General features: G+C 57.9%; 3 protein-coding genes across 6 annotated transcripts; 1 reads left to right on the top strand and 2 right to left on the bottom strand.

The window, feature by feature from the left end:
• Positions 1-175: 175 nt before the first annotated feature.
• On the bottom strand, positions 176-11,130 carry AP1G2 (adaptor related protein complex 1 subunit gamma 2). 3 transcript variants are annotated; one of them, XM_075531092.1, is made up of 22 exons: positions 11,073-11,130; positions 10,462-10,666; positions 9,936-10,060; positions 9,686-9,827; positions 9,484-9,580; positions 9,255-9,331; positions 9,051-9,146; positions 8,529-8,609; positions 8,160-8,258; positions 7,938-7,993; positions 7,732-7,845; positions 7,472-7,612; positions 7,335-7,389; positions 7,122-7,244; positions 6,509-6,598; positions 6,302-6,429; positions 5,946-6,050; positions 5,278-5,386; positions 5,048-5,183; positions 4,346-4,509; positions 4,067-4,165; positions 176-2,621 (listed from the first exon to the last, which is right to left on the bottom strand). In XM_075531092.1, the coding sequence occupies exons 2-22, from the start codon at positions 10,663-10,665 to the stop codon at positions 2,580-2,582; spliced, it is 2,283 nt and encodes a 760-aa protein (XP_075387207.1). In that variant the 5' UTR covers position 10,666; positions 11,073-11,130; the 3' UTR covers positions 176-2,579. The 3 variants fall into 3 exon arrangements, with proteins under 3 accessions (XP_075387207.1, XP_075387208.1, XP_075387205.1); XM_075531090.1 differs by lacking the exon at positions 176-2,621 and adding an exon at positions 2,636-3,947; XM_075531093.1 differs by lacking the exons at positions 176-2,621; positions 9,686-9,827; positions 9,936-10,060 and adding an exon at positions 2,635-3,947.
• Positions 555-3,072, top strand: THTPA (thiamine triphosphatase). 2 transcript variants are annotated; one of them, XM_075531094.1, is made up of 3 exons: positions 555-637; positions 956-1,581; positions 2,839-3,072. In XM_075531094.1, the coding sequence occupies exons 2-3, from the start codon at positions 1,038-1,040 to the stop codon at positions 2,970-2,972; spliced, it is 678 nt and encodes a 225-aa protein (XP_075387209.1). In that variant the 5' UTR covers positions 555-637; positions 956-1,037; the 3' UTR covers positions 2,973-3,072. The 2 variants fall into 2 exon arrangements, with proteins under 2 accessions (XP_075387209.1, XP_075387210.1); XM_075531095.1 differs by lacking the exon at positions 555-637 and having other exon boundaries at positions 712-1,581.
• Positions 11,131-11,790: 660 nt separating the features above from the next.
• JPH4 (junctophilin 4) lies at positions 11,791-19,509 on the bottom strand. Its single transcript, XM_075531437.1, has 5 exons — positions 19,131-19,509; positions 17,706-18,477; positions 14,799-14,917; positions 13,919-14,451; positions 11,791-13,006 (listed from the first exon to the last, which is right to left on the bottom strand). The coding sequence occupies exons 1-5, from the start codon at positions 19,507-19,509 to the stop codon at positions 12,923-12,925; spliced, it is 1,887 nt and encodes a 628-aa protein (XP_075387552.1). The 3' UTR covers positions 11,791-12,922.
• Positions 19,510-26,867: the final 7,358 nt, after the last annotated feature.

The raw sequence follows: 26,867 nt of genomic DNA, 5'->3' as shown, positions 1-26,867 counted from the left end.
GCCCTGTGCAGTGCACCTACCTGGCTTTAGTAATCCCCTTTCCAGGCCATTACCCATGGCCTGAAGAACATGGAGGCCCACCGTGGTCAAACATCTCCAGTGAATGTTGGTACTTTGGCCTCTGTGACCTAGTCCCACCCACCTCCACCCCCTGCCCGGTTCATACCCATCCCCTTCCCAACGGCCCACCTACAGCGTCAGCTCAATTTAAGGCAGAGCCCTGCGGGGACCAACTGCAGCTTCTTGTCACCATAGCGACGGGGTGGGGCGAGAGCGAGGGCAGTTTCTCTTTCGAACTACATCTCCCATCATGCACCGAGGCCGCAGGCCGCCCAGGCTCAGCCTGAGGCCTACGACCCGGGCCGACCCTCGGGAACCGGGAAGGGTCTGGAATGGGCAGCCGAGCCCCGAGGTGCCGGCCTCGCTCCCTGGCCCACTGCCGGCGGGGGCACACCTCCCCACCCCGAGCCGGCCTCTCGGGCAGCGTTCTGCCCTCGCATCTCGGGCCTAACATGGCCGCTTGGGCAGGGCCGCAGGGCCGGCGCCGGGACCCGCTCCCGGCATCCTTCGCGGCGCGGCGCGGCGCGCGCGCCCTCCCCTCGCCCCGGGTCCCGCGAGAAGGAGACCGGGCTTTCAGGTGAGAGCCAGGCTCGGCGCGCGGGGCAGCGCGGGCAAGGGCGTGGTCCTCCTGGGGGGCACCGGGGCACCCAGGTACGGGGGGCGTGTGGGAAGGAAGCCGCCTGCCACAGGGCCGGCCTTTCCTGGGAGAGTTTGGGGCCGGACACATTATCAGTGGGAGGATTGAGCCGGCGTTCTGTCACATATTGGGCAGCCTTACCTATATTAGGCTGGGCCACCCTTCACGGGCGGCAGGGGAGACGGGCAACAGCCCCAGGAGCGACTTCTACCCGTGAACAATGTGACTTTGTTGTTTCTTGACTGGCACGTTTCCCAGGACCGTGATGAGCTGTCTCCCGGTTGAGATCCGCACCGACGTTGCGCCCCTGCAGTTTGCTCACTGATAGCTTGCAGTTAACATGGCCCCTGGCTCGATTGAGGTGGAGCGCAAGTTCGCCCCAGGACCTGGCACCGAGGAACGGCTGCAGGAGTTGGGGGGCATCCTGGAGCACCAGATCACCTTCCGAGACAGCTACTATGACACCCCCGAGCTGGGCCTCATGAGGGCTGACCACTGGCTGCGCCACCGAGAGGGTAGTGGGTGGGAACTCAAGTTTCTTGGGACAGCAGGTGTCTCGGGGGCCCACACTGAGTACAGGGAACTCACAGAGGGGCCTGCAATCGTGGCCCAGCTCTGTGAGGTGCTGGGGACCAAGGGTCTGGGGACTGGAGGTGTGGCTGCCATGCTAGGCCCCCTGGGACTGCAGCAAGTAGCTAGTTTTGTGACTACACGGAGCTCCTGGAAGCTGGTGCTTTTGGGGGCTGAGCAGGAGTCCCCACTCAGGGTGGACCTGGACACAGCGGACTTTGGCTATGCCGTGGGTGAAGTGGAGGCCCTGGTGCACGAGGAAGCCGAAGTACCACAGGCCCTGGAAAAGATCCACAGCCTGAGCAGCCTGCTTGGTGAGGGAAACAGGCTCCTCTGCCCTTCCTCTGCCCCCCAGATCCCTCACTGGACTATGCCATAGGGGAGGAGCTGTGGTGGACCCAGTCAATCTGCCAAACCTGGCTTCCTCTGCTTTTATAGTAGCTCTCCAGCTGGACTTAATCCTTCCACAGCTCCTGTACTCTTGCTCCAGGTATTGCCCTGCACCTAGTTCTCATCTTCTGATGCAACCACTGTACATCTGTTTCCATTCCATACGTCAGATGCCAGTCCATTTCCAGCCTCTGTCGGAGTGATGGTCTCAGAAACTCAGAGGGGCAGTTCTACCCTGCCCCATAAGGTCGCTAGGAGTCAGGATAGACTGGATATCACTGTTTTTTTTTAAAAGTTGTTATCAATTTCTGGGAACCCTGCTGGAGTGATGGGTTACGCTTTGGGCTGCCAACACAGCAAGGTCAGCAGTTCAACACCACCAGCCAATCCTCAGGAGAAAGATGAGGCTTTCTGCTTCCTAAAGATTTATAGTCTTGAAAACCCACCGGGTTGGGTGTGGGGCGGAGGGAGGCCAGAATCGACTCAACGGCAGCCAGTTAGGAGTTGGGGGGTTTTTATCCCTTCCTCCCCCTCCTCTCATTCTCACAACCATCTAGATTGTCACTTAGTTTGTCCTGCTGGCTCTGCAGGAGACGCAAGTGTGTTGGTAGGCTGGTGGCGTTTTTGTTTCTGTTTCCTAGGCTCTGCTCCTTTGTAGATCGCTCATCCTCCCAAGTGCAGGGTAGTACCCTTTCCAGGGTAGGGCCTTCAACAGCTGTCGCCTTCTCAGCAGACACCGGTCCTGCTGATGTATGTCAGGCATGTTGCCAGCTGCTGCTGACCACTGACTTTGGGCAGCAGGCCCCCTCACAGCAGATGGAGGGTAGACTATGTGGACCCGGCCCCGAGGCTAAAGCTTCTGGTCTTCTTTCTCCTCCTGTGCTCTCTCTCTGGGCATCTCTGCACGCGCTTCATTACTCAGCTAACGAGTGTTGGCCTGCCTTAGATGGGCTGTAATCTTGACCTGGGGACAGAAACCACCAACACTCACAGCCTGTGTGTGTTGTGTTTGTACTCAGGCTTGGCTAGCCAGCCAGACCTCTCAACTGGCCCCTAATGGCTTTGGTCAGACAAGCAGTCGGTGGGTGCCTCTGAAACCCCTGGGCCTGGCTGGGTGGGCAGAGAGCAGGCTGAGCCTTTGGCTCTCTCTGGCTCTGTCCTCATTGTGCTCCCATCTGTAGGTGTGCAGGCCCTGGAGAAACCACCCGCCAAGCTGATCGTCTACCTGCAGCGTTTCCGGCCCCAGCACTACCAACTCCTCCTGAAAGAGAAAAGTGCCAGAGAGAGGTCCCCGGGAAGTCAACAGCCAGACTAGGAGTGTCACTGGCCAGAGAACAAGAGTTCGGGGGTTCTTGCCTGGGCTCATGGGGCCGCTTAGCCTGGCTTCTCTTCCAACAAGGGACTTCTGACTCTCATTGGCCCTGCTGACTCCTTTGCTTACCTTGAGTTCCCCTGCCCTGAATCCTCCCTGGCTGCCTCTTCTCCCTCATCCGTCAGATGCAATCTGTCGACCGCCCCTCTCCCCTGGCCGCTAAGCAGCCTCCATTGATTTCCGCTCGTGTTTATAGGATTTCCACTTAGCCGTGATCAGTAGTTAAGCACAGGAAAATCCCTTGCTACCCCCCTCCCTTGGTCGATGCCATTGATTCTGCCAGAGGCTCCTAACCGGGCTTACAGCTGAGTTAGAGAGGAGGGCGGCAGCTGGGGCTTCCCCACCGGGGGTGGGGGGTGGGGAATAGCAGTAGCTCCAGGGGAACAAGGTGGGAGCTGCTGCTGCAAAGCGAGAAATTCTGGTTTGGTTTTGCAATGGTGCCCTGTGGAGGCTTCCCCTGGCAGTCTGGGGCAACCCACCGCCCAGGCCGCAGAGGGGTGGAAAGATCAACCTTCCTTGGTTGATCAGGTTTTGAAGGCGCAGGAAGATACAGAAGTTCCTGTGTGCGAACACTTCTTCCCTTTATGGTAGGCGTAGGCGTTTTAAATCTCAAATAGACCCCAGTATGGCTCTCTGTGTCCCCCCCCCCTTAATTGGGCTTTTATGATGGGTGGGGGAGGGGCAGACCCTGCGGGCTTGCGGTGGGAAGCACGGGCCACAGCGCCATCTGCTGGTAGCCCTCAGGCACAGGCTCCAAGCAGCTGGAGCACCCTGGGGACCTTGGCGCCCCGCGTGGAGGCCCAGAGGCTGGGCTTGTTACTGCCAGGTCTCCACGGGCAAGTTGTTCACCTCAAAGACCTCCTGTACCGACTGCCCAAAGTGGTTGTAGGTGAGGCGAAGTTTTAGCCGCAAGGGAGCCTAGGAATAGGTGAGCAGAGGCCAGGGTTAGCCCCAGGGTGCCTTCCTGCCCTGGGTCTTAGTCCAATGGTGGTTGCGGGGTGGGGGTGGGTGGGTGTTGCAGCCCTCGGGGAGCTCACCTTGTTAGGATTGAGGACTCTGAGGAGCTGGGTGATGGGAAGGCCGCCCTGAGCTGGAAGTGTGTCCCCACTAGGGGCCTGTAGCTGCAGCTGGAAACTCTGGAGAGGGAGGTTTGGGCAGCTTGCTGAGTTCCGACCACCTCTGGACTGCCAGTCCAACCCAGTCCTCTGAGCACAGTTCAGATCCCTCCCCTTCCTCTCCTCCATCTCACACCTCTCCCCGTTTCATGACCTCTCTCCCCGCCAATGCCTGGGCCACCTCTGCCCCCTAATACCAACCTTGGGCACAGCAGCCTGGCAGACGAAGTGGGTGACGTCACTCCCCGAGGAGTTGGTGGCAGTGGCTGTGATTAAAAGCAGGGCAGGGACGCCAGAGGGTCGCTCGAAAGACAGAGTCAGCTGCAGCCCCTGGCGCTCGAACACTCTGAGGTCTAGGATGGGGGCTAGAGGAGGGAGAGGCAGCCACTGAGCAACTCTCAGCGGAGCACCTGTGGAGTGGCAGCGGGCGGGAGCACGAGGGCCCTGGCCTAGGAGAGCTTACAGCCCAGCAGGAGAGCTGGCACAAGACAGCCAGCCAGATGGGCACCCACGGCCATGGCTCCTGGGCAGGAAACAAAACGGTGGCAGTTGGGGGGTGAGGGGAACGGTGGTTGGAGAGGGTATCAGACATTTCAGCCGAGACCTGGAGATGTGACTAAGCCGGTCACGTGATGTACCGGAGAGGACCATCCCATGCAAAAGGGACATGAATTGCCACAAATGCATAGCGGGTGTGTGGCATGAGGGAGCAGGGCCCTGCAGGTCAAGGGCAGGCACAGAAGGGCGTCCAGGAGGGGGTGGGTGTGACCGAATCACCCCTCTGCCTTCTGGGAAGGGGAAAGGCGAAGGAGGCACATGCGTGTCAGGCTCTGGCACGTTCCCACCCCACCTTCTCTCAGGTCCAACCTTCTGAGACGTCCCCTTTCCCCTCTGTGCACTTACCCAGTGGTGGAGGAGCCCCGGGCATGGCAGGGAGGCATCCTACAGCATCTCCCAGGGAGGGACATAGCGGGGCAGGATGCTGGGCACCCCCAGAACTGTCATCCAGCAGATCGAGCAGATTCAAGAGCTCTGAGGTCTGGGGGAGGTGGGGGCGGAGTGGGGCACAGGGTGAAGGCTGGATATGGGACTGAGCACACTGCTCAAGAGCACCGCGGTGTCCAGAGCCTCACCTTGGGCTCTGTGGGGGCAGGGGAGGCTCCTCGGCCTTCCTCCTCGGCCTGCTCTTCAGCTTGAGGGCCACTCCGCTCTGCCAGGGGCATCTTCTCCAGGATGGCAGCCCTGAGGGGATGGAATGCAAGGGTGTCCCCACAGAATCCCCTCCCGGTAGATGCCCGGCCTTCCACAAGAGGCTTCTGGGAGGAGGGATATAAGAAAATGGCAAGCCCTGAGCACATAGCAGGGGACAGATACTCCCTGGATTTCCCCTGACGGCACAGGGTCACTGACATTCAGAGGTTTGTGTGGTGGGGCAGAGGTTTGGGTTTGGGGTTCACGGTATGGATAAGGGTTCAGTGTTTGGGGTTCAGGAGTCAGGGTTTGGTTTCATGGTTCAGATTAGGATTTAGGTTATAGGATTCAGGTAGGATTATAATTTAGGGTTCAGGGTTAGGGTTTAGGTATGGGTTCAGAGTTTGGGGTACAGGGTAGGGTTATGGGTTTAGGGTTCAGGATTCTGTTTAGGGTTTAGGTTATAGGATACCGGATAGGGTTATGGGGTTTGGGGTCATGGGTTCAGAGTTTGGTTTCATGATTCAGATTAGGGTTTAGGATTTAAGGTTTGGGGTTTAGGATCGGTTTAGGGTTTCAGTTACGGTTCAGAGTTCAGGGTCAAGCGAACCTCATGTGGTCGTACTTCCGGAAGAGAGCGTTGTACTCCACAGCACGCTGCTGCAGTTCCAGGTCCAGGCAGCTCCCGTAGATGGACACCACCTGGCGGATGCGGCTGGGCAGGACGTGCACCGTGTGTGTGTGTGTGTGTGTGTGTGTATGTGTGTGTGTGCGCACGCACGCACGCACGCGCCCCGTGAGCATCAGCTCTGCCCTGCCCTTCCACCCCGGGACGGAAGGGAGAGAGCCACCTGCGGGGCAAGGAGGTAGCTGAGAGTCTCAGGGTGGGGTGGGGGCGTGGAGAGTAGGCCATCTTTCGGGAGGACTTCCTGGGGGCCCTGTGGGAGAGTCTGGGCCCTAACTTACTTGTTGTCCCCATGAAACCGGGTGCTGAGCTTCATGAGGGCGGTGAGGGCATAGCCCCGGGTGGCTGGCAGGGACAGGTGGGACTGCAGCACCCTCTCCAGCAGTGCCAACACCTCCTCCTCTTCCACCTTTCACAAGTGGACACTGGCAGTGACCCCAAGGGCCAGCCCTGCCCTCCTCAGCGCACCCCCATGCAGGGGGCCTCACCTGGAGAGGCTCCGTCTCCTCGCAGCTCCCCTCCAGCAGGAGGTCCCCGTACTCCCCAATGCACCAGGAAGCCACCTGGACCAGCGGTTGCTGCCCGGGATGAGAAACAGAGTCAGACCGGTGTTTGAGGCCCCCCCACTACCTGCAGACCATCTCCCCCTTCCCCTCGTGGGCAGTGCAGAGGTGGGAAGGGGCGGGGAAAGGAAGGGCCGGGCACACAGCTGTTGGTCCAGTTCTGTAACCAGGGTCTGTCCTGGCAAGTGGGTGCCCACTGCCCTCTGGCGGCCGAGTTTGGCACACGCCTTGTGAGGCCTTCCGCTGCAGCGAAAGGGTTTCTGGGGTTCCTCCCTTGAAGGAGTGGCCGGCTTCCGCAATAACTCACTTCAGAAGGGCAAATGGACTGCAGATAGTGGCTGGCAGCTGCCCATCTCAGCATTTAAGGTACTAGACGCCAGCGCTTACAACATGCATGCAGCTGATCCCCAGGCCGCCCGAAGCGGCCTGCCAACTGAAGATGGCCCTCTTCCACTGAGGAGGGAGCTGTGACTGCGGGGTCAAAGTATCACCAGGAGTAGGGAGCTGACGAGCGACTGGACGGGCCTGGGCTCCCCACCTGGGAGATGTCTTCTGCCAGGGCACTGTAGAGGCGGCGCACAGAATAGGCGTGCAGCTCCTGGGCTCCACCAATCAGTTGGGTCAAGTTGGCTACGGCGTCATCCCGCACGTGGGTGCCTGCCTGAGTTGGGGAGCAAGCCCAGCCAAGCCAGTGCTGTGAGGATAAGCCACCCACTGCCACCCAGCTCCCCCAGGCCAACCCCTGCCTCACCGTTGTCAGCACGCGCAGGATCGTGTCTATGTGCCACCGCTTGGTGGGGGCAAACCTGGGCACGGGCAGGTTGTCAGTCCTGGCCTGGACCCTCTCCCGGTTCCATCCCTCTGCCTCCTGGGCCCCTGGCACCTCACCTCTCAGCAGCCAACAGGATGCCCGATGCACAGTCGGCCCGCAGGTCAGGGGGACAGGCTTCCAGAAAGCTCTGCAGCTCCTGGGTCATGGCTCGCACGTTGGAGCTGTTCACCAGGGCCAGGCTCAATTCTAGCGCCCGCCTGGCAGAAGAAACGAGAGGGCTCGACCCACTGTTGCCCAGCGACTTAATGGGGGTGGCCCGCCGGGATGGTGGTGGTGGGGCAGGTGTTGGCGGATATGTGCCAGGGGCCCCGCTCACCTGCTAAGGGAGTAATCAGGTTCCTGCAGACACTCCACCACAGTGGGCCGGTGCCGCTGCACAGCGCTATGGTCAGACTGCACCAGCCGCAGCAGCGACGTCAGGGCCACATACCTGGCACGTGGGGAAGACCCTCTCACATCCCTGGCCACCAATCCACACTCCCTACCCTTGGCACCTAGGGGGGCACGGGGAGGAGGAATTACCTAATGTTCTTGTCGCTGTTGAGTAGGAATCGGCCAAGAATGTTGACAGCGAGGACCTACAGGAGGCAGAAGTTGGGGCCGTCAGGGAAGGTGCAAGCTGGCTCGTTCAGGAGCAGGGGTCACCTGGCATGCGAGGGTGGGAAGAGGGAGGAGGCAGTGGACAGTGGACGGGGCCTGGCTGCCTAGGGGCAGCGGTGGCAGTAGTGGAGAGGCCCAGGCTACCCGCAGGCCAGGCGCAGAGCGGATGTCCATGATGGTGAGCACGGTCTCAAACAGGACTGCACTGCCTGCGTTCCGGCTGGTGTCTGTGTTGGTGGCCACCTGGGTGGGTCAGAGGAGGAGATGCATCTGCAAGGGGCCCTGCCGTGTTCTCCACCGTGATGCTGTCTGCCCATCCCTCAGCCATCCAACCAAGCCTCCCATGCCCCCACTCTGGACTAAGGCCAGGATGGGCCTGGGGCTAGAGTGCTGAGCAGGGCAAGTTGTGTCCCTTCTGGAGTTGGCTCAAGAGGACCAGAGAAATGATAAGACAGCCCCTCGGGGTGGACACCCTGGACACCCCAGGGTGGATGCGACCACAGAGCAACCCACCTGGGCCAGCAAGTCATTCATGGCCTCACTGCTTTCCTCGTGGTTCTGGCCCAGAATCCGAAGCAGACGAAGTATCTGGACCTGAAGTTGAGTTAAAGGTTGAGAGGTGGAGAGGCTCAGGGGGTAAGAAGTCGGGGGGCTGAGGAGAAAAATCCAACATAGAGGAGGGCATGTTGGTTGAGAGGCTGGCTGGCTGGTGCCCCGGCGCCTCCCCGCCCACCCCTCCCTCTCACCACCACATGCCCCAGGGGTCCTGGGAAGGTTCCGATGTATAGGAGGCCCCGGGGTTTACAGACAGGCTTTTTTTTATGGCTTTGGAGCCATACTAGGTTTGGGGGGCAGGCTAGACCCTATCATTCCCCTGACCTCACACATGGGTCCCAAGATGGTATGGGCAATCACATCTTGCCCCCTTCCTACCCAAGCCGCTGACCAAACCAAAGTGTCCACTGGGCAGGAGCCACCAGCCCTGGCCTCACTGCCCGCTCTGTTCTGGGCACATAGCACCTAAGGTCAGCCCACCTGCAGGAAGGGGTCGCTGACTCCAGAGATGCTGTGTTCGGTGGAGCACCCTGATGTCACCAGAGTGCGGAGGATCTGCACCAGCTGGGGTACCACCTGGACAGAAGGCATGGCCTTGTCTGGCCAGTTTTCTCAGCCTCCAGCCCCGTCCTTCCCCCACTGCCCCTCTTCCCTGGCCCAGGGCCTGCTCCTCCACCAGCCCACCTTTCGGAAGTGCTTGAGGGAAGCAGGGCTTCTTTCGCAGAGCTCTGTGATCAGCGTGATGGTGCCCAGGAGAATGCCTGGGTCAGGGTGGGAAGCCAAAGATGGGCCAAGGGCAAGGGACAGCCTACTGCATGTGTGTGTCCACTACCCTCCCGCGAGCTGATATTCCTGTCTCTTGTTTCCACTCCTTCGGGCCTGAGGCAGGGGATGGGGACATTGGTTGCCTTACCATGGTGGCGCTCACGAAGTAGTTGGGCACAGGGTGGGAGGAAGATGTTGGAGAGCTCAGGGACCTTCCGAATCATATGCACCGCAGTCAGCACAGCCTGCAGAGGTCGTGGAGCTCAAGGCAGGGCAGGCCCACCAGACTCCAAGGCAAACCCCTGCCACTTGGCAAACCGGCTGGTTTCCACACAGCCCTGCCACCTCACCTTCTTGCGTACGTAGGAGCTGGGCTCCAGGAGTAGTTTCTCCACCTCTGAGGCCAGGTCCCGGCACATCTCGGCTGAGCCCACAGTGCTCAGTGTGCACAGGGCCAGAGCCTGAACTGGCTGAACCCCCTGGCTCAAGTCACTGTGGGGAGGGGAGTCTTTCTCACAACCGAGGGGCGGCCCCTATCTCTACTTTCCCAAGCAAGTGCTTCCCAGAACCCCCAGCCCTGCCCTCCCATGGCCCTCTCACTTCTTGATGCTGTTGGTAATGAGCAGGTGGGCATCCTGCCTCTCATCCAGCAGAAGCATGGCCCCCAGGTAGCCCACCCTCTTGTCTGAGAATCTGGGGGAGGCGATCAGTTTCAGGCACTCCATCTACAGGGAAGGGGGACACCAGACACTCTTGCACGCTCCTCCTTCTACCAGATTAAATTGTGGTTCGCAGTAACTATCACCGTCCCCCCCAACCCCCCCCCCCCCCGCCCACAGCCCCGTGCCTTTCATTAAGAGGAGGGGCTTAGCAGACAGGCGAGGCGTTAGTGGGAGGCTTCAGGAAGCCAGGAGTCCTGGGATGGGCGACGCGAGGGCAAGATGCCCTGGATGAGGCTGGCCCCGGGCATGAAGGTTCCAAGCCAGCAGGCCACCAGTGGGGGCTGCGTCAGGAGAGGTGTGAGGTGTTGTAGAGTGACGTCGAGGTTCAGGTCGTGAGGCGGTCTGAGATCCCGCCCCACTAGCCTTCCTGGTCCAATTCGGAAAGAGGTGTCCGGGCTCAGTACCTGTCCAAAGTGGGCGGGGTAGCCCAGCATGTGGACGTAGAGCAGCTTGGCCAGTTGGCGCTGCCGGAGCAGGGGGTCCCCATCCCGAAAGGAGGCGCGGATGTGGGCGCACTCCTTCTGGATGACCTCCCGCTCCTGGGCCTGCGTCTTGGCCCCGCGGATCTCCTCGATGAGGTCCTGAAGCTTCAGCGAAGGCATCACCATCCTGGGGGGGCAGGGCCCGGAGAAGGCTTGGGCATTGTCTAGCCAGGTGTGCCAGTCTTTTTGCCCCGTGCCAAGACCAAGAGGGCCTGTGTCGCCCTGACGGCAAGCCTACAGCCAAGGGCTCCTTTACCTTTCCCAGTCTGGGTCTAAGATTCCGCCCTCGCCGCCGGGGGTCACTCGTCCCTACGCATGCGCCAGTCGTAAACATCACCCCGCCCCGCTCCCGGCCCCATTCCTCCGGAGCAAGCACCAGAGCCCTGCTCCCTTGGCTCCTTTCTGGAAACGCACACCTGGTTTCCCATGGCGATCTCTGGCCCGTCTTCCCTTTCCGCGCCCTGCGCTTTTTCCTCCGCGGCATTCCTCCTCCCGTTCCCACCCCAGGGGCCTGCCCCCGACTCCAGCCTCACCTGGCTCCCGTCTGCACTCCGCTCGCGGGGCCCCCTGTGCTTCCTGGTACTCCGCCGAGCGAGGGGCGTGGCTTTCTGGGGACACGCCCCTTTCCCCGCCCCGCAGCGCGCGGCCCCGCCCTGTGGCTCTTTCCAAGAGTCCCGGGACCTGAAACTCCGGCTTAGGAGTTTCCAGGGAGTAGCTTCATCCACAGTTGAGAAGTTGGGGTTTTTCAAGAGGGCACCTACCCAGAGCTTAAGCTTGGGTTTGACGCCATTGCACCCCAAAGGAGATGACAGTCCCCCTCTTTTTTGAACTTTTTTATTAATATATTTTTTTTGTTAAATTTCTTTGATTTTTTTTTTCCTGCAAGACTTGGTGTTGGCGGCACTGTTGTAATTTAACTTCAATCCCAAATTCCATGAAATAGAAATCAGAAGTAAAGGTTGAGAGGGGAGGAGGGAGGAAGGCAGGCCAAGGAAGGAACAGTTTGACTAGAACAAAAGAAGATGGTGTATGTGGTGGGCATTCCCAGGCAAGGCCATTCCTGGAGGGAGGGGTTGGCAGGCAGCTTGCCTCTGCCTCATGCAGGGGAGGAAGGAAAGAGGCCCGGGGGGTGCCCTACTGCCCCTCTTTCTAGGGCTTCCTGTGCCCAGGGGGAAAGCTGGTACCAGAGATCAGACTGAACCTCACACCGGGTTCCCCACCCACCTCTCAACCTCGGTTGGACTCCTGCCTGGAAGGTGTGCAAGGAGTCAGCTTCTTCTGAGTCCCCACCTTCTGTTGTCTTACCATCCCGCAAGATTCCGATGTGTTGGGGGAAGGGACAGCACCCATTTCGAGATGACTACACTTGTCACAGTGTTTGCTGCTATGTGTGTTCCTGTTGTCGGGTCGCATCTCCCAGAAGTGCCTCCCCGCCACCACCACCACCACCACCTGCCAGGGACAGAGCTGGGGCGGGTGGCTCTTGTATCAATGCCCCTAACCCTTTGCAGTAGAAATGCCTTCTTCGGGTCCCTTAGGAATTTAATCAAAGGCCACAAGTGAGTCCAGACCAACCAAACTTTTAGAGGGGAGACAGAATGGGGAGGCGGGGGGTGTCAGTGGCAAAGTTACAGAGGGCTGCACTGGGTAGTTTCTGTTCCGTTACACTTGCTCTCGGCATGACGCCGGAGGGGGCTGTTGAGGGGAAACGAGGGGGCGCATTAGGGAGTCTTCTACCTTTCACCTCCCCTGTCTCCCTCAGGGATGACAGTTAGGCCACCCCCCAGGTTAGTGCTCGGAGGGGGATCCTCTCCTCCATGGCAAGAGGCAGGTGGAGGAGGCCGACCTTCTCCCGTGTTCACTCGGCCTCAGAGGGACGCCTGGCCTCTCAGGTCAGGGCATGACAGCAGCCCCAGCCAGTGCCTTGCCTAGCACCCTCTACTTTCTGCTTCCTTTCCAGTCAGTCCCGGAAGGGGGGGCTGCTCCAATCACCACCACCCTCCTCAGTGACATTGAGGTCTAAAGAAAAGGTGTGTATGGGGGAGGGCATGGGGCAATGGTCTGACTTGGTTTGTGTGTCTCAGAGAGGAGAGCACCTCTGAGAGAGAAAGCCCTTCATATGTAAACAATCTAGAGAAAGAGGAGGGGTGCGGTGGGGGAGGGAGCAGGGAGAGCAGACAGGACAGTGGACAGATCCCGGATAAAGGAGGCATCTGAGAGGAGGACAGAGGGAAAGCCGCGAGAGAGACAGAAACAAAGGGCATCGTACAGGAGCGGGGAGAAAAAAACAAAACAACAACAAACCAGGAAGAGGAAAAGAGGAAAAGGCAGGTCCAGGGCGAAGAGGCAGCAACCAAGGCCAGCAGTGGGCCAGGCCGTGGCCTCAGGTAAGGAGCTGGGAGAACAGGAATGCCAGGCTGAGGTCCAGGAGGGCCACCGCCCCCACCACCAGGAGGTTGGCAGTTCCCTAGAGAGATGAAGAAGACAGGCTCAGTGTTTGAGGACCAGGCCTGGCCAGAAGTCCCCCTTCCTGCCTGGAGAGAACCACAGCCCCTCTCTGCTCCTTGTCCCCCCCCAGCAGGAGGAGGCCCTTCAACCCTTTGTTTTGGATCGCAGAACACCCCTCTTCTCCCAGCTGGGGCCCACCATCCCTCTGGCACCCACAAGGTAGGGACCGCTCTCCTTTCTTTCTCCTCTCCCCATCCCGCCAGCCATCTCCTCACAATGGCTCAAGCAGGAGCTGCCTGGCCCTAGTAGCAGACTTTGGCAGCAGCAGCTGTTACTGCAGTGAGGGAGAGAGGGATGAAGGGGTGAGGATGTGGTTGCTAGGAAACCACAGATGACCCAGAGTCCAATCAGAGTGGAGGGTTCTGGGGAAACCCCGCCCCTCCTGGGTTTCTGCCTTCTTTCCTAGTTTCTCTTCTTCCCTGGAGGGAAGGAGGGAGGGAGGGAACAATCCCTTTTTTTTTTTCCCTTAAATTTCTGGACACTAAAGAGAGAGAATGCGGAGGAGTGGTGGGAGTGGAGGAGGGAATGGGACTGGAAATGGCAGGGAAGGAGCGGTGGCAAGGTGGCAAGGTGTTCTGGCTCCACCCTGGTTAGTTGTCTGTCATCCTGGGCAAGCTGCTGTCTGTGCTGCGGCCTCAGTCCCCCCAGCTGTCAACTGAGCGGGTGAACCTTGAGGGATCTAGGGGTTCAGCCAGCTTCGAAGGAGCTCTGTTTAGCTCTCTGTGCCTGAGGTGATAGAGGGTCCATGATAGAGGGTCCAAGTCTCAGAGCCCGTGGGGTCGGGGTGTGAGTCAGACCGGTCTGGAAAGGCTGTGAGTGGCACAGGGCCCGAGACCCATAGGGCACAGAGGGAGGGCAGAGGGTGTCTCACCGGCTGGGCGGGCCTCTCGGTTGCAGCGGGATCCTCGAGCTCTTCTGTGGGGTGCCCGGCCTCGGGACCCCTGGAGGACATGGCCCTCAGGGTTGCAGTGGCCATGGGTCCAGGCCCAGGGCCTCCTGGGGCCCTGGGCTGGGCCAAGGGCTCTTCATCTTCCCCCTCTTCCTCTTGAAGACTTCCTGAGCTGTCGCTGCCGCCTCTGAGGAGCGGGGCACCGTCTCTCCGCCCCGGTCCCTGCATCCCAGCCTCATCCTCAGCCTCATAGCCGGCTAGTTCTTCGGCCTGCTCACCAGGCCCCCCCCACTCCTCAGGCCAAGCTTTGGGGCTGGAGAAGGGGCCCCTATCCCCTCCAGGAGGCAGTGGGTTCCGGCAGGCAGGGGGCCGCCAGGGCTGGCGGACTGAGGCAGGACTGCTGGGCAGTTCAGGGGAGCCCTCTGAAGGAGTCAGTCCATTCTCATATACCCCAGGGCTGTCCTCATCCAAGCGTTCTGTGTCGGAGCCTTCTGAATCCTGCCTGGGTCTGCGGCCTGGGGCAGGGATGGCTCAGAATCAGAGGGCCCTGATGGGCCTTGGACGGGCAAGGTTACAGTTTTATTCCCCTGACCCGGGTCCCTCCCAGGGCCTTTGGAATCCTCACTGCCAGCCCCAGGGTCCCACCCTCATCCTTAAGACCAACCTTTTCTCACAGATGCTCGGTCCCACTTCCCAATCTTCCCATGCTCCTGGGCCTAGCCCTTGTCTCCATGGTCAGGGTTCCTCAGATTTTGCGCCTCCCCCAAGCCCCAACCTCCCCTCCAGGGCCTGAGCCTGCCCTCCTCCTCCGCATGTGTGTGTGGGCTCATGGGTTCCCACCTCCAGGCGGCCCACACCTCACCTGGGACTTCCAACACGGGCTGCAGGTCCTGGGCGATCAGTTTGGCCATTCGAGCTGCCTCCACGGCCTTCTCGGCGATGCTGCTGGCAGCCACTGCCTTTAGGAGGGCGTCTGCTGCCCTGTGGGTCCGAGGGATGGGGATGCAGGCCTTCCTGAGCTTGGGTGCTCTAGCCCCCTGTGCCAAGGCACCCCTCCTCTGGTCTCAGCCTCCCTCAGAAGTCCTGGCCCTGTCCCACAGCCCACAGAGCCCAGCCTCTCTTCAGTTTCCCTGCCAGGCTCTGGGCTGAGCCTCATACCATCACACCCTCCTGCTCCTCACACCCCTCTGCCATCCAGGTCTCTAGTAACACCTCCCCTTTTCCCCAAACAACTGCCCTCAGCTCTATTCTTCCACCCCTGGTCCCGCGACATTGGGCATATCTCTCTGCAGCTACAGCTGCCTGCTGCGTCCGAGGTAGGCCTGCTGTCTTCCTCGCTGTTGCGCCCCCCTTGTCCACTCGCTCCTCTTTGGACTGTACACTTCGCGGTGGGCCAGGGTGTTTTCTGGATCTTGTGGTCCTGTCCTCCTGGCTGTGGCACCCCTCCTTTGCACCTCTTGTTCTGGGCCACCTTCCCTGCAGCGCCTTTCTGCTGTCATTGCCGTCCACTCTTACCATTCAGCCCTATCTCTTCCAGGGCTGATCTCCGGACAGGAGAATTGTACACCTTGCTTTCTCTGATCTCTTCGGTTATTACACTTTTTTCTCCCCAGGCCCACCAGGTCACTGCCCTGGGCCTCAACCTCACTTCTTTCTGAACTGGAGAAAGGACAGGTCCCTACTTGTTGCTATTACCATATCCCCCCCCCCCCACAGGCCCTCCAGCCAAGATGCTTGCCTTCTCAGCCCTGGAGCTTACCTCAGTCAGCCCTCCCCAGTTCCCATCCCATCCTGCCCTGCTACTGGGACATGGGTAAGATGGAAGCACTGTTAATGCTCCTTCCACTGCTGCCAGATCTCCCCTTTGACCCTCTGGTTCCTCATTGCAGATGCCTTGTTATCATCACACTCATGGTCACGCTGACTGAAGGTGGCTCACAAAGCAGCACTGACAGAGGCTCTCAGTCTACTTGCCATGGGCTTAGGTGGACTAAGGTTCTTAGCTCCCTGTGGTCCCAGCCTGTCTGGTCTGGCCTGGGAATGCAGGTCTGGGTACTGGGGAAGCAGGAGAGGGGCGAAGTCCAAGGAAGCCTTAGGGGCCCCCTCTTGGGGAGACATCCTTAGCCAATTCCCTTCAAAGCTGGTGGATCAAGAAGCTCGAAGCCTAGGAGAGACTGGGGCTGGGCATGAGGATAGAGTCTTGGGTTGTGCTGCCTTCTGTTGGCAGCCATGAAACTCTCTTGCTGACAAGAGGCTGTGTTCTTGGGCAAAGAGGGTACCGGTGAACAAGGTGCGATTCCGTCTATGATCAGGCATCAGGCCAGGCAGGCGCAGGCTACCTGGTAGAGGCACCTGCTGCTGCTGATGCTCTGCTGTTTCCATGGCAGCCAGCAGCCAATCAGGATTGTTAGGCTTGTTGCTGGGGAAACCAACCAGCCTCCTCCCACTGCCTGATCCTCTAGCTACTGAGATCAGTTTTTCTGGAACATCCCCCTCCCATTCCCCCTCCCTATGGAACCTAAAGTGTTCCCTCGTGCTCTGCCCTCCTCCTTCCCTGGCTTAAGAAACTGAATGCTAACCACCCATACTTCCGGTAGAACTACAGATACACACTACAGATACACACACACTACAGATACACACTACAAATACACACACACCATCACCTGCTAGTCGATCTAACTGAAACCACCCGCTACACAAACAACCGAACTGTGTTTAGACATCAGTTCCAAATGTAAAGACAAAAATCCCTCAAAAGAAAGGTGCTCCCTTTTAAAAACTCCAATTTGCAAAAATTCAAATGTGTGATCGCATAAGCCAGGCGTCTGTGAATCTCATTTACAAATGACATTTTAGCTTCCATTAGATCTGCGCTAACTCAATAGGCATGAGCCACACAGGGAGATCCTGGAATGTGGCTTGTCTGACTGGAGACTGAAGGCTGTGAGTGTAAAACACACCAGGTTTCAGACTGATTTAGAAAAAGGGGGTGGGGCGGTGGGGGTGGGAAGGGAGATGATAAGATAGCTCCTTCATAATCTTCTATTGACTCTCTGTTGAAATGACATTTTGGCTTGGTTGGCTTAAGTAAACTATGAACCTCCCACTTATTTCTAAGTTGTTCTCAGACGCAGCGACTGGAAGATTTGACATGGCATGGGACTGTACTTCTATGAGGCAGCTCTGTTCCTCACAGCCAGGCTCCTGGTACAGGGGAATGTAATCAGATTCCCAGGAAGAGAATATCATTTACAAATTTCCAGAAATTTTACCCACTGGGGACAGGGAAGGGGGTGAGACAAAGCTGGGAGGCCCTATCATCTCAGGTGGGTAGGTCAGCTCTGCCAGACCCCCACAGCTGAAAGGGTATCAGACCAGTGGGCAGGCTGGGAAGCGACTAGAAAGGGCCAGTGCCTGTCTCCACCCTGGGTGGATGCTGCTCCCAGCCTGGCAAGAAGAGGAGGAATCATGGGACACACCAGCAGTGCCCGCAGAGGCTTATGGGCCTACTGCCACTCCCATGCACACCAAAGGATTCCTTGGAAATGAAACCCTCTCACAGTGCTCCCTGCAAAGCTGCCGGCAGTCACAACCACCTGTAGCCTCAGATGGAAACACTCCATATCCCCAAGGCCACAGCTTTCTGGGCGGGGGCAGCGGCTCTTCTCCAGCAGGCCCAGGCCTCAGACCCCGGGCCTTTTCCATCCCCAGACACCCCCACCCCACCCCCCCCCCTCAGCCCAGCTTCAGCCCTTGACACACCCACCTGGCAGCGGCGATTTCCTGGCGCTGGCGGGCAGCACTCACGGCTCGACGGGCCCCCTCGACAGCCCTGTCCACCTTCTCCTTGACTTTGCCCCGCCGGAGGGCCAGGGGCAGGAGGCTGCGGACACGCCCCCCGTGCACCAGTCGGTTGCGCTTGTACTTGCCCTCCTCGCGGGAGCCGTCGGGCCGGGTGGTGCGCCCATAGCCGTGCCGTCGGTTGCCCAGCCACTCGCCCTCGTACCGCAGCCCGTTGGAGCGCTGGCTCACGCCGTAGCCACTGCGCCGGTCGGCGCGCCACTCGCCGGCATAGACTTCAGTGGCCGAGCCCTCGATGAGGGCGGGCGGCGCGGGGGCCGGGGGCCCGCTGGCCTCGGAGCCCGGGGGTCCCGTGCTGCCCACCTCGCTGCTCACCTCGCTGCGCAGGGAGCCCCGCTTGCTGCCCAGGGAGCTACGGCGCCCGCCAGCCCGGAGCCCGCTGAGCAGCAAAGAGCGACGGAAGAAGCCACCGGCCGCCGGGGTGCGCTTTCGGGAGGCCGTGCCGTCGGCGTCCCCGGGCCCAGCCAGCACGAAGCCGCCCCGGGAGCCCGAGGCCGGGCTGCCTCCCTCGTCGCCCGGCAGGGGCAGGGGCGGGGGCGGCGTCGGGGGGTCGCTGTGGCCCGAGTCCAGGGAGGTGCGGCGGGGCGAGCGCAGCAGTGCTGCCTGGTGGTAGGGCACGCTCTGGCGCACCCCGTAGCCGTGGCGCTTCCCGGACTGCCATTGGCCTTGGTAGGTGCCTGCGGGCAGGATGGAGGCGGGAGAAAGGGTCAGCACCCACCCTTACTTGCGCCCCAGGCCCCAAGCACCCCTGACAACCAGAGGTAGGCCCGTTGGCAAGGGAGGTCAGGGAGGCGGCTAGAAGCTTGTTGTAGGCTGAGCTGGGTGGCCAGGCAGGGAGGCAGGCAGGCAACAGGAGGTCCTGGCTTTTGGCAAGGTGGATAGGTAGGCAGGGAGCAGGGCAGGGCAGGTGGGCAGGAGAGTCTTGGAATAGGTAGATGGATGAGCCAACAGTAAGAGAGAGAGAGAGAGAGAGAGAGAGAGAGAGAGAGAGAGAGAGAGAGAGAGAGAGAGAGAGAGAGAGAGAGAGAGAGAGACTGGCTTACTGAAAGAGTGAGGGGACAGGAGAGGGACATCAACCAGAGGTGTTTGGGATAGGCGACAGACAAGCAGGACTATGCATGAGGGTGACAGGTAGAGTGGAGGTGCGGGGTAGGGGAGCAGGCAGGCAGCAAAGGGGTGGGGCAGGCAGCCTGGGGACAGACAAATAAAAGCGTGCGTGGGGTGGGGGCCGGACATGGGCGCGGGGTGCCTGGATGCGAAGGTACCCGCGCGCCAGGCCAGCCCGCAGGCACCCGCGGGCGTGCAGCCAGACCGCGGGCCGGGCTCGAACCTCCGTCGGAGTAGGTCTCGGTGCCATAGCCGTCCTGGAAGCCGTCCTTCCAGAGCCCGGCGTAGCGCAGGCCCGACGCGCTCTCCCACACGCCGCTGCGCCCCTTCAGCCCGCCCAGCCACTCGCCGCGGTACGTCCAGCGGCTCTTGCGCTCCACGCCCAGCCCTTCGCGCTTGCCCTGCTGCCAGTGGCCCTGGTAGCTGTGTCCGCCGGGCCCCGTGAAGACGCCCAGGGATTCGAAGCCGTGCGCCCAGCAGCCACTGTACTCGCCCTGGGCGCCGGGCCCTGTGCACACGCCGTAGCCATGGGCCCGCCCCGCCTCCCAGCCCCCCACGTAGCAGCCCCCGTCGTCAAAGTCGAACTTGCCCCCGGGGGACATGCATGTAGTTGGCGCGGCCTCAGCCCCCCCAGCGGCGGCTCAGCGCATCCTGGGGCCTGGGTGCCGGCTAGGGGCCTGGGAGCCGGGCGAGGCCTGGGGGCGGGGGCAGTTAGACCGGGGCCGGGCGGGGGAGCCCCAGCGCGGGCAGGCAGGGCCGGACCCTCATCCTGAGTGGCTGCGGAGAAAGGGGGTGGGGGAAATGTCGAGCTAGGCCCCTCCTCTTTGCCGCCGCTCCCGGCCTGGTGGCTGGGGCAGCAGGGCCCTCCCCACCCCCCACCCCACCTCTGGCAGCATCTAGCAGACAAATGGGGTACTAGGGGCTCCCCCACCCTTCCACCTTGTAGAGGGCCCCTCCCAGCACTGGGGCCCAACCCTAAGCGGGAGTCCCATTTCTCCAACCCAGAACCCCAGAGTATCGAGCGCCGCGCGTGAATGGCAGTTTGGGGGGTGAGGGGTGGTCCTGAGAGGCGGGTGAGCAGGGTGGGAGGCCTCTCTATTCCCAGGCTGCCAGAACCTCTCTGCCCAGGTGCTTGACTTCTCTGGGAGAACAGGGTGGGGAGGGGCGGGGGCAGAGGGGGGGGCGCTGAGAATGTAGAGGGGGAGATTGGAGCAAGGTGGGCAGGGGGTTTGGTGGGGGAAAAGATGAGGATGGGGGAGGCTCTGCAGGGAAAAGGCGAGGCCGGGACGGGCAGACTGGAGGAAGGGAGGGGGCAGGCCACTCACCATGTGGGCTGGGGTTCCAGCTGCCTCCCAGGCGTAGCGTCCATGGCTACCTCCACTCCCACTTCGCCCTGGACAAGCCAAGCCCCCTCCCCTTCCGGAGAGACTGCTCCAACCCGAGAGCGAAGGTGGGCGAGCCGCGGGAGAGTCCCCTCTCTTTCCAGCTCCAAGAGCTCGCTGGGGGTGGGGAGCGAGGTAGTGGCAGGGCTGGGGGAGATGAGAATAGTGTAGGGGGAAAATCTGCCTGGGCTGGAGGTGGGGAAGGACGAGCTGGAAGCTGGGTGGGAAGGGGGAGGGGGCTATCAAGAGGGGGTGTTTTATTATATATTTTTTTCTTCTTATGGTTGGGAGAAGAAGAAAAATCAAGATTCCGATGCCATCCCAGCACAAATCAATGTTTGCTCCATCCCAGCATCACGGGGGAGGCCGGGCTAGGCAGATTTAAAGGGGCAGAGAGAGGAGAGGAGAGGGCGGGGTGAGGAGGAGATACATGAAGAAGAGACAGTGGCGGGGGTGGTGGCGGGGGATGCCCAGACTGCAAAGGATGGGTGCGCGCTAACCTTTCGGGGGAGAGGGAAGCTGATAGGAGAGACAGGGATGCATGGAGACCCCCCCCCCCCGCCGTGGCAAGGAACCCTGGGGTGGGGGCAGGGAGTAGGGTGAAGCCAGTGGAGGGGAGAGGAGCCAGGGGGAGGAGACTGAGCTGAAGATGGGGAGGCAGGTGGGCCAAAACCAGGAGGGGGAGGAGAGATGCGGGCCGGGAGAGGGCGAGAGGAATATAAAGAAAGAGGTGCAGGGGTGAGAGCTAAGGAGCAGGGAGATGCCGCGGGAGAGGGAGGGAAGGAGGGAGGGAGGGAGACCCATTCTGGGCCTGGGGAAGGAGGGCTAGGAGGAGGGAGGAGGACAAGAAGGAGGGGGGAAGAAGAGAGGTGGAGGCAGAGAGGTAGGGGAAAGCCCTGCCCTAGGAAGGGCAGGGGCGGGTATAGAAATCAGGCAGGTAGAGCCCAGATAGAGGCTGGAGCACCGACAGTGGTGTTTGTGGGTCCTTGGGAAGAAAGGAGAGAAGCTAGCCCTGCCGGCAGCTTGGACCGTGGCCAGAAAGCCTTGTGCCGTGCCTATTGAGTGTGCTGCCCTAGCTAAGAAAGCTGCTGGAGTTAGACCAAGAGGCTCACCTACTTGACTGTCTGAGGAAGCCGGGCCCACCAATACTCCCCCCCCCCCCTCGTCCTCCTGACCCACCCCCAGCGTGTCTCCCTGATTGTTTCTATGGTTGGGATGTTTTGGAGTGGGGAACAGAGGACCATGCTTGGGAGTGCCTTGAAGGTCCCAGAAGGCTTGGGGAGACCTTCCCTTCTCTTTTGAAAACACAGAGGAAAAGATACACAGATATGTTTGGGTGGATGCCCTACAGTCCACCGCTCTTCTCTAGCCACCCACAGGAGGGACAGCATATCCTTGGCCTGGGCAGGTCTCTCCCGGCAGGTTGCTGGGACTGTGGCTCTAGTTCCATGCTTTGGCAGGAGAGTTTGGGGATGGGGCCAGTGTGTCCCTGACTTAACAGGGGAGACAACTGACACCCAGAGGGAAAGTCATTCACCAGCAGTCACACCTTGCAGAAGTGTCAAAGATGGGTGGTGTCGAAGACAAGATTTCAGATATTTTGAAGCTGGCCGCTTTCCCCAGGATTTCATGTCCTGGGGGAACCTCCCTTAAACCGGGGATTCCATTCCGAGCACTTGGGTAAAGTAGAGTGCAGCGTTTGGAATCAACAGGCCTCTCCCTCCCATTCTGTTTTCGGAAAGGTAGAAACAGAGTTGGAGAAACGAGTAAACTGGAAACCTCCAAAGCCCAGACAGCATCTTCTCAGGGCCCCGAACAGGACAGGGAAGCTACAGGAGACACTCGTGGGCCCACCAGGACATGGCTGTTGGTGGAGAGTTCATTTATCCATCCACCTATCCTTCTACCCACTTTCCCATTCATCAAACATTTTAATGGTTTAGAAAGTACCAGGTCCATTAATTACCGGGTCCACAATTCCTACCCTCATGGAGCTTACTGTCTAGTAGCTGGACAACTGGACACACAATTATGCATGGCTAGTGCCCCCACCTTTGGGTGTAGAACTGGAGGATAGAGCTGGAGCTTGCCTCAGGCTGGTTTCTACGGAAGAATCCAGAAGGCAGTCCCGGGGCAGTCACAGTGGCATCGACCCTGCCTCATCCTCTCAGCCCCATGGACCCCCTTTTGTTGGCGAAGGAAGGAAAGCAAGATAAAAAACATCAGTCGATGGTTCTGGAGAGACCTGTGTCTCGTTCTTCAGAGAGATCGACTGATAAGGAAAGTGTCCAGTGAGGGACGAGGGCTTCCTGGAGGTGAGGTTGCTCTGAGCTCTGAGCTGCATATGAAGGTGTGGCGTCCAAAGGAGGAACTTCCCTGGAACATGTAGGTAGGTACTGCCAGTGGTCCATCTCTTTCCTAATCTGCCCCTATCAGGACTCAAAAACCAAAATCACTGCTATCAAGTTTATTCCAGCTAGGGGCCCTACAGGATGTAGTAGAATTGCTCCTGTGGGTTTCAGAGACTGTAACACGGTACAGGAGTCAAGAGCTCCATCATGGTAGGACACTTTTCCAGAGTGTGCACTAGCTCATTGTTTGACTACAGTGCCTCAGGACAGTTCCGTGCCAGGCCCTGTGCTTGGCACCTTGTCCACATTACCTCATTCAACCCTCATGGCAAAACGCTCCCCTGCGTGGCCCCGGGAGGAGCGGCCAGCTGGGCTTTCAAAGATGGACAGACTTAGGTACGGTCGCATTCTGATCCTACCACATGCTGGCTGGCACACCTGAGCACCTTACAAACGCTTCTGAGCCACAGAACCCATCCAGATGAAGACGATCATGTGTGGGTAAGACGTATGATGACATATAGGAGGGGGAAGAAAACCTCACTTGGCACAGTGCCTATATTCATAATAAATATCCCGAACGTGGTGATTTGGAAACTAGGTTAGCATTACCAGCTTTCTAGGTGAGGACGCAGAGACCCAGAAGTTAGCTAAGTCGCTTAGTGTTGCATAGCTAGTATGAGGGAGCCCCTGGATTTGAACATAATTGAATTAGAATACTTTCACAAGTGCCATGGGATTTATTTTTTGGTTTGCTTAGAAATATATAACACGATGATTCAGAACATAGAGCCCAATATCAAGAATAAGAATACCAACGTCCACAGTCTCAATGGACCACAAACATCCAAGTATATATATATATATATTAATAATTAAACCATTTTATCGGGGGCTTATACAACTCTTATCAAAATCCACACATACATTCATTGTGTCAAGCACTTTTGTGCAATTGTTTCTTTCATCATTCTCAAAACATTTTCTTTCTACTTGAGCCCCTGGTATCAGCTCCTCATTTCCCCCCTCCCTCTCCGCTCCCCCTCCCCCATGAACCCTTGATAATTTATAGATCATTATCATGTTATATCTTACACTGTCTGATGTCTCCCTTCATTCACTTCTCCGCTGTCCATCCCCCAGGTAGGAGGTTATATGTAGATCCTTGTAGCCTGTTCCCCCTTTCTCCCTTACCTTCCTTCCACCCTCCCGGTATCAACACTCTCACCACTGGTCCTGCGGGGTTCATCTGTCCTGGATTCCCTGTGCTTCCAGTTCCCACCTGTACCAGTGTACATCATCCGGTCCAGCCGGATTTGTAAGGTAGAATTGGGATCATGATTGGGGTCGGGGGGAAGCATTCAAGAACTAGAGGAATTGTATGTTTCATCATTGCTACACTGCACCCTGACTGACTTGTCTCCTCCCCAAGGCCCTTCTGCAAGAGGATGTCCAATTGCCCACAGATGGGCCCTGGGTCCCCACTCCACAGTCCTCCTCATTCACATTGCTATGATATTTTTGGTCTTTGATGCCTGATACCTGATCTCTTCGACACCTCATGATTTCACAGCCTGGTGTGCTTCTTCCATGTGGGCTTTGTTGTTTCCTAGCTAGATGGCCGCCTGTTCATCTTCAAGTCTATAGTATCCCAGATGCTATATCTTTTGATAGCCAGGCATCATCAACTTTCTTCACCACATTTGCTTGTGCACCCGTTTGTCTTCAGCGATCATACCAGGAAGGTGAGCATCTCAGACTGCCGAATTGTTAGAACAAAGTGTTCTTGTGTTGAGGGAGTACATGAGTAGGGGCCTACGGGGGGGGGGGGGGGGAGGGGGGAGGGGAGGCTCACAGCCATCCTCCCAGTTGTCAGACTGCAGTGGGCCCCACTCCCTGCTGTAAAAGACAATGGATGCCTGCAGACATCTGTTTGGTTCCAGTAGGTGGGGTTTACACCCTATTGATAATGGTTCCTATGGAGATCTAGGGAATAGGTCAAAGTTAAGCCGCCATCCTAAACCTAGGATCTGCCCATCTCGTCACATGTATAACCCCAATCCCTCCTCTCCCTGTTGCATGTATGTCCCCAATCCCTCCCCTTCTTATTGCGTGTATGTCCCTAGACCACCCCCTCTCATTTACTGTATCACCCATAGGACAGCCCCTTCCAGTGACGTATGTCCTCACCTGTAATTAGGGGGCTTGCACGTCCCCAGATAATATAAAAGGCCTGGGCTAGATTAGAGCTTCCTCTCTCTCCCTCCACGTGGACCATCTAGCGGGGCTGAGGTGAGCATGCTACCATGAATCGTGACTGATTCCATTTATTTCATTACTTCTATCTCTCACGCTCTCTATAGCTTTACTATGATCTTTACTTATCGCTGTACAATTGTGCCTACCGGACCCATAATGGTGTGTTAGGGGCTGGCTTCCCCTGACAGGGGCCCACTGTCCTTTTCCTTAATACTAAACCTATACATATATGTACATAGATCTATTTCCCTCTCATCATATATAAATATATTTACATCTATATATGTCTGTATTTAGACCTCTATAAATGCCCTTTGCCTCCTAGTGCTTTCCTCTATTTCTTTGTACTTTCCTCTCATCCCACTATCATGTTCAGCCTTCATTTGGGTTTCAGAAATTCCTCTCGGTTACATTGTCCTTGATCCAGTCCTGCCAGACATCCTTGCCACTGATTTTGGATCACTTGTTGTTCCCTTGTCCCTGGGTTTGTTAACACCCACTTCCTTTCTCCTGACTCCCCCTCTCCTATGTCTCCCCGGAACTGTCATCCCATTGATCTCTCTTCTGGCTTGTTTATCCCACCTATCCCTTCCAGGTAGACATGCAGTGACAATATGCACCATCATAAGACCGACTATAATGAAGCAACAATAGAAAATAAAGCAATAGCTACAACTACAACAATAACAACAAAAAAAACCCCCTATAAATAGTTCAAGGTTTATTTGTTGTCCTTTACGAGTGTTTTCCTTTACGAGTCTGATGGGGTGCCATGCCTTGGCCCCACATCTATTACTGGGGACTTCATTGCTATGCTACCCCCTCCTCCACGCCCCCCTCCCCCTGCTCTGCTGCACTCTCCCAGTGGCTGTCTTCAGTGTAGTGGGCTCAGGGAGGGCATAGTTCCGGCCCTGTGTCTCTAGTGTTGTGCCCCCTGGTGCTGTGGGTCAGCGAGGAATGCTGTGTCCCATGGGGAGTCCAGCCCTGTGGTTGTCTCTGTGTATTGTTGTCTGAGCAGGAACATTGTCCTCAGGGTTTGGTGAGCCAGGATGTGCTTCACTCTTTTTTTCCCCCTTCCCCCCTCATTGGCTCTGATCAGACAAGTCCCTCTCCTTGAGCTGTAGCTTCAGTGCTGTCCTCTGAAGTGAATTCTTCTGGGGTGGGGGGTGGGAGGATAGCATAGTATATTTTCATATAGTTTTATTTGTCCTTTTATTTATCATGATGTGGTAAGTGCTGCATCTGCATTGTTGTATCCGACTCATTCATTATTCACTTAGTGTTACATTGTAAGCACTTTTTGTGTCATTAAAACATCCGTGAATTTTTAATGACTGCATAATATTCCATTGTTCGGATGCACCATAATTTGTTGAACCATAGCATTTTTATGTTGCTTACATTTTTTTAATATTAAAAATTAACAGCTTTGCATCTCAGATGGTGTCTTTAAAAATGTTTATCATGGAACATTTCCAACATATACCAAAGGAGATGAAATAGAACAGAGAACCCATAAGTCCCCGTCACCCAGATTCAGCAACGGTCACTCTTGGCTGGTCTTTCCCTGCCCCCATTTGTTCAGATTTCAGGTGTCATGTTACTAGAGACAAAGCTCTTCTTGAAATGGGATTCTACAAGTAGAATTGCTGGGTTGGATAGGAGCTTTCTTTTCTTTTCATTTTTAAAAAAAGATTTTGGGTTTGTTATCTTTGTCAGAATCACCCCCAGAAAGGCTGTACGAATTTACACTCCTACCAACTGGGCCTGAGAGAGAGGCCAGTCTCACTGCATTCAGGATTGAACTATAGCCATCTCGTGCCCACAGATACAGACCTTTTGCCAGTTGGACAGGTGAGAAATGTTATCGTTACATATGTTTGTCTGATTGATTGCCGGCCTTATAGTCTGCAGCACGAATGTCCTCATTAGGGCAAACCCTCCTGCAAGAATCCCAGGAAATACCCT

This window comes from Tenrec ecaudatus, chromosome 14 (genome assembly GCF_050624435.1).
Source record: "Tenrec ecaudatus isolate mTenEca1 chromosome 14, mTenEca1.hap1, whole genome shotgun sequence".
Taxonomy (NCBI): domain Eukaryota; kingdom Metazoa; phylum Chordata; class Mammalia; order Afrosoricida; family Tenrecidae; genus Tenrec; species Tenrec ecaudatus.
This window is presented reverse-complemented; position numbering and strand designations above follow the sequence as displayed.